We start from the raw sequence: 12,174 nt of genomic DNA, 5'->3' as shown, positions 1-12,174 counted from the left end.
CATTAAAAAGGATATGCTAAAAAGACTGTATTTAGCTGAAATCCTTTTAGGGTTAGACACTTTGAGGAATTGGAGGACCTTCATTACAGCTGTGGCTCCAAACCCCACCATGACTACGCCAAAGTGTTCCTTAAGAACCTCAATACAGTGGAATAGTTTTAACAAGGCTTAGATGACTGTCCTGCTGAGGACAGCCAGGCAGATGCATGCTTCCAGCTGCAGACCTAGGTGGGAATTAAGAGACTGACACTTGGAAGGCTGGTCTTCTTCAGAGTGAAGCATTTCTGAAACAGAACTTCAAGTTCCTGAAGAGCTTCGGGCTTCAAAGTTCACAACTGTGCTTCACATTTGGGACTGGAGACATCAACAGTAAGCAACCCAGCATGAGGACTCCCATTCAAGATATCAATACGTTTAGGTATCTGGGCCCAATGGGTATTCACTTGAGGGATATGGGAACAAAAGCCCCCAAGCTACATTAAGGAGCAGATAATCATCTTAATGTCTAGGACAGAAAGCCATTCTACACAACATTCACCTCAGCTGTAATGAAGCAGCAACAACCTTATTGTCCACCTCAATCTTCCCTGATGGAGGCTACTGCAGGGAATACTGCAGGAGCTGCACGCTCAGACAGTGAATTCAGCATCTTCCCATGCAAACTTACGGCTATACATTACAGTTCAGGTGGGCACCGATGAGCACACATTATTGTCATTGACACTTCAGAATTTCAGAAATAAAACAACTGGTTGCCTTATCAAGAGGACTTTTTAAAGAAGTCTCAACCACCCAATCCCCTTCAGAAGAAATTATGCATTTCATGTAAGGATATTACCTAAGATCTTTCTAAAATCAAGACAGCAGACTTTACCCTGTCCTATAATAGAATTACAAGTCTTCAGTTGAAAAACATTAAATTCTTGAGATGGACATACAATTTCCCCTTCCCACGGTACGTGACTCATTTACATAAGAAACCAAATGTTAGGTGTAACACTCTGAAATGGTAACACACTTACCATTTCCAGGAAGAATAGAAAATAAAAATTAAATGAATATTGCCTCACTAAGTATATTCATTTAACATCCAGTTTCCTGAAGGGAAGCAGCAGAAAAGCACTAAGGAAGTCAACAAACTGTAAACAGTGATAAAGGACATAACGTCATGGAATTAAGTTATAAATGAACACAACCCTCTCTGCATGCTGAATCACCATTAAAAGTCATCTCTCAGCACTGCATGAAGCCAAGATTTTTCTTCTTTAAATTTTCAGAAGGGGCAAAAATATGTTCACAGAAATAAGGATGTCACTGATTCAGAAATCTCACTGCATGCGAAAGGGCCTTCTTACAGTACTTTTTTGTCTAGGTTTGTTCATTCTTTCTGGCGTGGGCGACAGCACTGACATCAGACAAGAGCACTTTCACATCTCCTGTGAGTAAAACCAGACTTAGCTACTTAAAACAGTCAGAACTAATTCTTCGTATCCAAGTGGTATCACAACAACTCTGGTGTTAGCCTGGTTAAGGGACTTTTAATGTTTAATTGTGTGGGTTCAACCTGTCTATATTACCCAGCTAAGTTACAATTTTGAAACACGTCATAGAGGTTTTCCCCTACAGAATTTTCTGGAAAGTCTCTTCTGTCTTTCTTCTTGAGAAATCTTTGGATTTGGAGCCAATTCTCTTTCATCACAGCAGTTGAGAAGCATTTGTCTCAGTCTGTGTTTTTCCCCAGCTATAACACATTTTGAACTGATTTTAATTCAGTTTGCCAGATCACCAATCTGCTTTTCCAACATTTTTCCCCACACTGCTGTTTATCAGTCTTGGCCTCCATATTTCAGAGCATAGATAAATGTCCATCCATTTTTGGGGGGTGAATGTAACATTTAAATTAATTCCTGTAAAAGGACCAGCAGCCTTTGCCTGTCACGCAGACATTCAGTTATTGGTGAGCTCAGAGCCATAAAAACTTTTGAGTCCAAACAGAAAAATACAGTACTTTTTTTTTTTTTTTTTGGAGGGGGGGATGCTGATTTACTGGCCTCCTCAATCATGCACCCTGTATGGACACACACAAAAGAGTATTGTTAAAACGGCTGCAGCTCTAGTACATTTCAAGAAGTAGTTTACATTTATATATTTATTTTATTTCCAAGGATTTCAAAAGAACTTCATAGTTCTTTATAAATGCTAAATAAACTACGTTATTGGTTAAATTTATTTTTTCCCAGGATTTGTCACCTTACTTTATGAAGCAAAAGCAAAGTAAACGTGCTGCTGGAGTCTACAGAGGTAACTGCATTAGTGTCAACCCAGCTAAAGCACTTAATTTATATTTGGAGTTCAGCCTCTTGTTTCCAAGTCCCACTGGAATCAAATACAAACTTTAAAAGGCTGTTGTGAATTGCTATGCCTTCAAATAGCAGTATGGCTAATGTTCTTAAATAGGAGAGAGGAAAACTCTGCTTTACTGAGATTGCATGGCTTTTATCATCAAAAAAGCCACACTGTTGTTTGACCCTGATGCTGACTGCACCAAAATTTTGCTTAAACATTTTTAAATGTCCCTGAAAAATCCCCCCCAGCCTCTTGAAGGGGAGCAGATGCTCTGCACACATATGAAAACGCTTTGCATGTGAGGAAAAAAAAAAGTCCCTGACATTTAAACAGCACCCCGTTCCCCTATTTGTATTCCCATCCCCTTATTTGTATTTGATTATGTACAACCTCAGGAGCAACACACGCAAATGTCAGTTCCCATGAGTAACCGGAGTGAATTTAATTCCACAGTCCCTTCAAATAGGCTGTGTTGTGATTCTTCAGTTACTGAAATATTTCTCTTCTGCCTATTAGTCTTCTGTTTATTCTCTTTCTACCCACCTCATGCTGCTGGCTATACCTTGTTTAATCACAGCATAGCCATAACATTCCTCCCTTACCTTCCACTTTCTCAAAACCTCCATTTAGGGAAAGTTACCAGAGTTCAATCCTAATATACACAGACATGTGTAGGCAGAAGTTTCAGAAAATGCAATGCTCTAGTTAAAACAAGCCACTGAGAGAATTTTGTAGTTTATGTAGAGCTGTACCACAAACAAATACCAAGAAGGATGGAAAGAAAATCTGATCCTCTAAAGAACTGATGGTGCTTCTCCCCTAAAGCAACATATACTGAACCATGGTTGAACATCTGATCACACAGATGCATTTACATGGCACGTCATATCTCTGAATCCACTTCTTTAGCAGTAAAACATTTATGTATTTTACAGCTGTTTACCCTTACTTATTGATGGGGAAATAGTGTTATTATGATGTAAGTGTCTCATAGCGAAGTCAGAATGGTACAATTTCATAAAAATAGTGTAAACTCAAATCTCAAAGCAACACCTGTTTTTGTAAAATCAGCTTATGAAGTCATCAGTGAAACCAGCATGGGAAAATTCTGTATAAGCTTAAAAAGAGCTTCTGTAAGTTATCAGTGTGATATGCTTCCAATAATAGAAAAGCTATTGTTATGCCAAAATTGTAAACAACTACTCCCCACAATTTTAAGAGGTGGAACATTTTCTTCCCCATTAATCGTATATAATCTCTATGAATGTATTTGAAGTTACGTAAAATTGGAGGCAAAACAATGCAAAAGTAGTTAAGAACAGATACATGACTTTAATATGACAAAATCATAAAAAGGCTTGGGTTGGAAGGGACCTTAAAGATGATCTAGCTCTAACCCTACTCCCATTGGCAGGGTTGTCACACACAAGGCCCAGGGCCTTGTTGTCCAACCTGGTCTTGAACACCTCCAGGGATGGGACATCCACAGCTTCTCTGGGCAATGTGATTGTTTCTGCTTCGTCTTTACACAAAAACCTAGGTGCTGCCCACAGAATCACAGGCAGACTGTTGAAATTCTGGTATCCATACATGCAGACTCACCAATTTCAAGCCAGAACACACACACAATTAAGTCAAAGTAGGAAGCACAATTCTGTACTCTCTAAACATTATGTAAGCCATGCTACTTAAATTCCAGACTTTTTAATTTTCTTACCTAAAATCATTCTTTATTTTTTCTTGCACTGACACGTCTCCTTACTGTATAAAAAGTTTTAGTGAAGACCAAGAAAAACTGCATCTAGCTAAAAAGAAAAATCTTTGACCATATTTAACCATGTAAAATTAACATCCAAAGATTGCAAAATTCACAGGCATTTCCCATCTTCCTGAATAAACAGGACAGATTAGAATCATTTTCCTTCTTAAATACATATTTATTCTCGGAATAACTTTGTTATATAAACATGTTTTATTTACTTCACAGAATGCAGTTCTAGTTGTGGGTAAGGTATGCCTTATACTTCCTCTCAAGTTCTGTTTTTAGTGTAATTTCTGATCACCTCAGGTGCTGATATATTTTCACAACATGCCTGTAATGTAGGGATCATCATGGTGGCATCATAATTTTACATGTGCGGAATTGGAGCCCTGTGGGGGCTTGCAGAAGTGTGCAATACCTACATGAAAGCAACACTAACTCCAGCAACACCAGGCAAGTGATTTCAGAATTAGAAATTCCGCTTCTTCCAGAAGAAAGGGCAAGATGTGCAATGCCTCTACAAAACTATCTCAAGCTGGAAAACAAAGCATATCGTTCACAACCCTCTTGAACTGTGAAGCCCAAGACATTTTAGAGTACTCTACTGCAACATAGAGCTGCGTTATAGCTCTCCTTGATCTCCCATACTCCTCCTAACCTGGCCCTGGAGCCTCATTGACAGGACTTCTCAGGAGTGGTCGACAATGGCTTTGCAATCACATCATATAGCTCTTTCAAAATCCTTTGCTGAATCCCATACAACCCATGGTTATTCCTCAGTCTTCTTCAGAGCAGGAATATCTACATGCACCAACCTTACCCAGAAAACATGAACTAATTTTAGCAGAAGGAAAATACATATATAGGTGGCTTAATACTATTCTGACAGTTTTTTGTTTTTTTTTTGATACCCTAAGAGAAGCAGAAGCTCCCCAGACACAACCCTTTATAAACATCTAAGTTTACACCTAAGTTGAAAATCTCCCCCATACAGGCTCACTGTACTTTTCAAAACACATTAAAAAAGAATCAAATTTGGCTTTGTCACTGTTCATATTCCCAAAGTAGAAAAAATGTGTATTGTCTATTTGGAACGAACAGTTCAAAACACAGATTTCTTCCATAAGTAGTAATAGGCAGTGTTTTTCAAATTCTCAACAGCCTTCCTCAACTGTCTAATTCTACCTCACCTTGTATTAAAATAAGTTTTAAAAAAGGATTTCAAATGAAGAATAACTCAACAGTGAGTGAAAACCTAACACTGTATTCCCAAGATACTTACCTTATTTTTATTCACACTCTTAAATAATAGGAACTTGACAATAATAAAATATTCAAATTTAAGAGAAAGGTATGTAACATAACTTTCCTGGGAAAGAACATTACAAAATTATTTAACACCAGAAGTGGACATAGTGAAGCTGTGAGTGGCCTTCTGTCTTACTAGTCTAATAAGCAGTTCTCACAACGGTATTGAGAGGAATTTCAGAAATTTCTCATTTTGTTTAGAATTTGCTTATAATCATATATTTATACACTTTAGACTGTTAGAAACAACACAATTTCTTTAACTGATCTTTTTAACTACATTTATAAAGCTAGGGAGACCAGCACTAATATTTATATGATCCATGCTCAGCTCAGGTTGACCAGTGGTTATTATTTAACAGTGCCTTTAAAAGCATCTGAAGTAGATGTACCTGATTTACTAAAAGTATCATCTTCCTGTTGGTTTATAGACTACAAGGCTGCAAACAGAATTTACATCTAAAGTTTCTGTGCTGATGTCATTGTTCTTGTTGGAATCATAGAGGACTTTTAACCCTAAGGTTTCAAATGTTCAGGCAAATTATAGGTCATATCTGTATTTCAGATCTAAAGACAAAGTGTTTTAAAGTTATAATATATTTATGGCTGATTTATCATATTCGACTTATTGCAACTCTGATGGCTTACTGAATTTTCAAGCTCCATTGATAGGATGTATAATTCTACAGTAGAATTCAGTTTAAATGACACAAAGAACAGCCCATTCTGCTGTCTTTTTTAAGTCTATATCGCACATCAGAAAAATGAAATTGTTGAAATACAGCAAAGTAAATGTTCCAGGAGAAACCTCAATGAATTTGAATTGAAAAATACTTAAACACAACTAATTTTTAATGCTTTCTCTAAAGTATCTCCAAATGGTGGTCGTCTGGCAACACTGTCACAGGTAATCCAAACACGACTGCCAGTCTGTGAAATCAGAAGATGCCCAGAAGCACCTGGCTCACATTTGGCAGTTTTGCCTCCAAAGCACCATTAGCCTACACTTCATCCCCCTCTACCAGAACACACCAATCTCTAAAGGCATTTCAGGACTGACACACTTGTTCCTGTTTCAAGTCTATTTCAGGTCACACAATTAAAATCATCTGCAGAGGTCCAGAAAAATCAACATCGACTGAAGCTAGATAGAAAAAATAGATATGTTCTACGGAGTGCACTTTGAGCAGATGTCACTGTTAATATTTCAAAATAAAATGCTTAGAAATAGTGAAAAATAACCAAATCACTTGTTTTTCACCCTATTTAATTTATAGATATCAATTAAGAGGTGATACCACTCAAGAGTGGTTATCTGGCTATTTCATCTCTTCCCTAAAAAAAAGGAAATACAGGCATAAATTCTAACACATCTCAAACTGCTCTCTGTACTAGCAGATACCTAAGCCATTTTGTCAGAAGTTGCAGTCACCAACTTTGGCTCCTAGCTGTCCTTCTCCCAGTCATGTCCCTCTGAGTACTCAAATTAACAGAGGAGGTCCAATAAGCTAGAAGCTCCTGACTGGCTCCTTCGTCATATAGCTGCACATAGTTATTGCCTTATTTTATCATAAAAAATAAGCCTCACACAACTCATTTTCTATTTAGAGGCAGTTTGCTACTTGCAAGTAACACTGACTATATCTAAGATAGATTGACTCAGTCAAACAGCCTAAAAGGACAAGTGCAAAAGCAAGACTTTTTTTTTTGACCAGAGTCCAACCAGCAGCAGTCACTCCAAGTACTTGGAGAACTACGCAGCCTGGAATTTATATGTTCACTGGCTAGCAAGAGTCAGAATAGGACGCAATCCAATACTAGTGGCCACTAATATCTTATTTGGAAAATTACAGCTGGCTGGAAGAAAAGCAATGGCACCTTCTTGACAAAGGGGACTACTGGTTGATGTTGACAATTCATCTCTCTAAAGCTGTTGGCATCTCTCTAAAGGTTCCGAAAAAAGGATGTCAGGCTTTGCAAGCACGATACTTCAATGCTCTGAAAAGGTTAATCTAAAGGCCCAAGGCTGCCCACTGTTCTTCCCATTAGGGCCAAGATTCTTCTTACCCATCAATGCTTTTACTGTTTAAGAAAAGCAAGCAGTGGGTTACATTTAAGTATAAATGGACAGACCATAAAGATGGGCAATACGTAGATCCAAACACAGAAAATGAAACTGTATTTATGGATTTAAAAGAAAACCCTCTTCCCTAAACCTTCAGTAGAGCACAAGGATTCTGTGCTGTAGCAGAAGTCTGTCAGGAGATTGTGAGTACCTTAGCTCTCCATCTTAATCAGTCCATTATTTTAGTGCAGGAACTTTTCTCCAAATCAAGCCAGCAGACGCTCTGTAATACCTAAACCATAATTCATCAAGCTCTTCATCTTTTAAGCCAAAACTTGTCCTCAAGCTTCCCATACAATGGAGCATGAGCCAAGGCCACAAGCTGGGCACCTTCACAATCCTTTTTTTAATAAATATGAAGCAGAAATGCTAGTGCAACCTCCATACTGTGCAGAAGTTAATAAACACATAATAAATTAAATATAGAGAAAAATAGTCGCCAGTAAGACCACAGTCTTGGACTCTAGCTTTCCTAGAAGGGTATCCATCATATTGAAGTAAGGGAAGCTGTCACCTTAAGCTGAATACACTCTCAGCTATGCCTACTTCAACAAGCGTCAACAAAGTGTGTTCACAAAGCATCTTTTATCTGAAGGAAAAGCTATCATCTAGAAATAGCTTTATGACAGTCCAGCAGTGAATCAGGTTGCCTTTTTTTTTTTTCCCATACAGGAAATCTGTTTTGCGTCTCAACAGGATACAGAATGTTAGCGTATTTGCTAATCTGAGAATTATATTGTTTAATTATTTAGACTTTTTTTTTTAAGTGTTACTGCAATTCAGTTGAACAGAAGTTTTCAAGATCTTAAAAAAAAAAAAGAAAAAAAAAAGCTTGCAGTATGCTTTCTGCGGTTGTACTCACATTGGAAAGGTGATGCAAGTTGATCCTGGCCCAGTCTCAGTGGTAATGAGCCCTCAGTGGATTGCTCTCCTGAAATCACTTTTTTTACTGGATAATATTTGGGTTTGATCACATATTCCTGTGTTTGGCCATGATGAAGATTCATCATCAACGTCTGCGATGAAAGGGGTATCATCCTGTTTTAGGAAAAAAACAGAAGAGACAGAATGATGTAAGAATTAATAAATTAGACTTTAAAAAAAATGGTAAAAAAAAAATAAAGACATTCACTTGTACTCCAAGTTCTCAAAAGATGATTTGGGAAGTTTACTAGTTTCAGATTAAGCATGTGATTTTCCATGCATTTAGCATTCTCATTGTTGTGTCAGCTAACAAATACTTAACAACCCAATAGAGACTACAGGGATTACATCAACTCTTTTCTGATAAGAAGTACCAGCTCAGAAAACAGGGAAGAATGGGAAAAAGCCTTCTTCAAAAATCATGAGTTGGAGCTCAGCTTTGTTAGACACATAGCTTTCCAGACTGAACAGAAAAGCAGCAATGCATTTAATCCCATTTCCTACAAATGTTATTTTACACTAAGTACAGAAGTTAAAACCTATGCCCAGCTGACTTTCCCGCTGTTCCCAGAAACCTTGTTCCATTCCCCACCTAACCCCACTAGCCATAAGAACACTGCTACTCCTCCCCTACTTCAGTCTTTTCCCTCATCTCATCAGAAGGTCCATCCCTGTTTCCCAGCTCCACTTTACTTCCCCATCCACTCTCTCCTTGCCTACACTATTGAATATCTCTGACAGATGTCCTACAACCATGACTTCCCTTCACAGCAAAATTATTTCCACTTCTTGTCAAACAAGATTATTCCTTCAAGCTCACTGATTCTCTCATATACATTAGCAGTTCCTTACTTTTGTTCTTAGCTTCTCACTGTACAAGACCTTGCCAACTTTCAGCAGGAATTCCTCCCTCCTACTCCCCTAAACCAATATTATTTACCTATATACTACCAGAAGTAGGAACCATTTCTTTTCTAACCTAAAAGCTGTCTTTCCCACCCTCACAGTACCACCCAACCATGAAAAAGCAAGGGAGCAAATTATGTAATTGGTAGTCACAGGCAATGAAACTGCAAGCTAGTTTGAGTTGCATGGTGCCACTGCTGAGCAAGTAGTCATAACAGGTCTTCAATTAACAAATCTAGTAAGAGCAAGTCATCAAGAAGTTGTAGCTAGTGTAGATCACACTGCAGAGATACGTGTTCCTCAAGATAATATTATCAATCACTAACCTAGTAGCAGTGGCTATTTAGGATTACACTGTCCTTTGCTGCACTGAAGGCACAAGGAGTTGGATGCTGTGATCCCTCATGCTCTTCTCCACTGAGGGTCTGTAGTATGTTTGGTCAGCAGAAGTGGAAATATGGGAAAATTATAGGCCTTTTTAACAGAGATCCCTCAAAAAGTCAGAGCTCTGTAGGGCAAATAGCTGTCCTCAGAATAAGGCATGGGCCCTAAATCATAGAAGATGCTGGGCAGCACTTCCCCACAGTGATGAGACTGAAAAAGTTTCAGCTGAGCAAGAAGACAGATGACTACAGTATTGTTTTCCTACATTTGGAGCTGGAGCCAGACTCTATCTCCAAAGCAAAGCCTGATTCCTTAGTTATGTTATTTGAGGATGCTTAGTAACTGCTGTAACCAGTGGATTTGTGGTTAGGACAGACAATAGGGTTTTGTCCTACACAGACTCTTAAGTTGGATCAGTTTTAGAAAAGTGCAGTTGTTAGTACAGAAATTCTGACTCTCACATGCAACAGAAACATAAAATCAGACTATCTCCAAACCAAAATTTTCTAATACAGTACTTACACAGTCTCATTATGTTCAGTAAAAGTCCATTCCCAAATTAAGACAGAATACCTTCAGTGTTGTCTTTAGGCCTCCTACATACCAGATCAAAGAGAGGCATCAGCGATGTTGGAGGTCAGGCTCAGAACTCAAAACAAGCTGACACTCTCATCAAGAACACCTCAGCTGGAGAGAAAGCTGAAGACAACACCTTCAATACTGTTTACCTAATGACTTGAATTTCCTTGAAGAGTCACTACAATCCTTCCTGCACAACCTGGTTTCTCTACAGATCTAGTTTGAGGCCTGCGTATAAGGACATCCTTTTCTGTACCCAGACATAAGAGGGCTTATGCTGAATCTTTCTGATGGGATGTGTAAGCACCCCTTGACAGCAGAAGTCGACATACTACAAGTCTACATTACAGCAACCTGTTAAAAGTTACTTATATGTGTTTTACATTTTATGGTGTTCCTTGCTTGATTGTACACAGACATTGCCGTTTGAATGCCTGTCTTCTGTTAAGGCTATAACATAAAAAAATCTCTTTTTATCACATACACAGCCACACTGTAGCCCAATCCTATCAACCTACAGAGTCCATCGTGACACTTGAAGTAAAAAAAAAAGAGCCCATGCACCATACCAAGGGAATGCCACAGACTGGAGGCTAAGATCTACTGTCAGAATCTAAAAATGTTGCCTCCTCCTTCCTTCTCAGGTACTGCAATTTTCTTCCTTGGTATATTTTATATTAATTATTAACTAATTAATACTAAGGCAGTAGAAGAGTATGCTTTGCTCTGCAAAAGAGTAGTTTACTTGGAAGTACATTGGAAAGCTGTAATCCCTGCTATAGAAATTCTTGTTCTTTAAAGGAAATGCCTTTGTCTCATGTGTGAGTTGGTACTCTTAGTTTCAGCAAGGAGTAGATCCCCTACTCATATATTAAGGTGCATGCTTACAACAGTTTGCAGCATAAAACTGAAAAGCAGAAGATGAAGCCAAGTTTGCACCTAAGTTAAGGGTTGTCTAGACTCTTGAACGTTTTCTATCAATTTTGATCTTCTTGGTGTATAGCTACCAAGGATCTTGACTTTAGGTATGAATAAAAGTACTCCACATGTTTAAAAACAGCTCAGTCTTAGGTATCTGCTATTAGTATAGATTCAAGCTAACTGGCAGCATGTTTTTGCCAGCCATCTGACCAGCTCAACTAGTTTTGCTTGAGTGCAATTCCAGTAGAAGATTGATGGGGTCAAACATCAAAGTATATATGAGATCCCTCTGTTCTGACTGCTCTTTTGATATTCAAATTCTTCACAACATGACCTAGTTCCTAAAGATGTTAGTTTATAACGAAAAGGACATTGCATAGCTAACTGTGATGCTGCATCTTCCCCTAGAATCAAGGACACTATTTTTCAACTACATCATGGGAGCCATATGAGAGCAAGCACATAGCTCTGGTATTAATGGCTTGGGTACAGACGCTAGTGGCCAACCCAGTTTTCTTCTTAGACCAGCACAGAGGGGATCCTTCAGTGTTGCAGAACTTCTAAGTAAGACAGTATGATTTCTGGTGGGCTCAGTAACACAGTGAGAGAATTTTGTTCCTTGTGTGTGTGTATATATATGTGTGTGTGTGTGTGTGTGTGTGTGTATATATACACACACACCCTGTAAAAGAAGTCTTCAGAACTATCCCTTCTAACTCTAACCTCAGAAGACAGAGGAGAGATTTGTTGGTTCAGAGAGAAGGCAAGTAATGTTAACACTGAAAAAGATTAATACAAATGTAAGATGCCACAAGGAAACATTTCAGGCCTAGTTTGGTAACAAACATCACCCCAACACCTATTACAGAAAAGATCTCGGCAGCTCTACTACAACACTCTGAAGAAGCATTTGGTGCCA

The 12,174-nt window shown here is 38.4% G+C and overlaps 1 protein-coding gene across 11 annotated transcripts in view; it reads right to left on the bottom strand.

The window, feature by feature from the left end:
• The window catches only part of LTBP1 (latent transforming growth factor beta binding protein 1), a 201,462-nt gene that overhangs the window by 141,829 nt on the left and 47,459 nt on the right, over positions 1 to 12,174 (bottom strand). For all 11 annotated transcript variants that reach the window (XM_038176452.2, XM_038176455.2, XM_038176453.2 and 8 more), the window contains exon 4: positions 8,404 to 8,579. In XM_038176452.2, the coding sequence (XP_038032380.1) occupies positions 8,404 to 8,579 (176 nt within the window). The remainder of the gene's footprint in view (positions 1 to 8,403; positions 8,580 to 12,174) is intronic.

The sequence above is a fragment of the Anas platyrhynchos genome, chromosome 3 (assembly GCF_047663525.1).
Source record: "Anas platyrhynchos isolate ZD024472 breed Pekin duck chromosome 3, IASCAAS_PekinDuck_T2T, whole genome shotgun sequence".
NCBI classification, from domain to species: domain Eukaryota; kingdom Metazoa; phylum Chordata; class Aves; order Anseriformes; family Anatidae; genus Anas; species Anas platyrhynchos.
The sequence above is the reverse complement of the archived record's forward strand: the minus strand, read 5'-3'. Positions and strand labels throughout refer to the sequence as shown.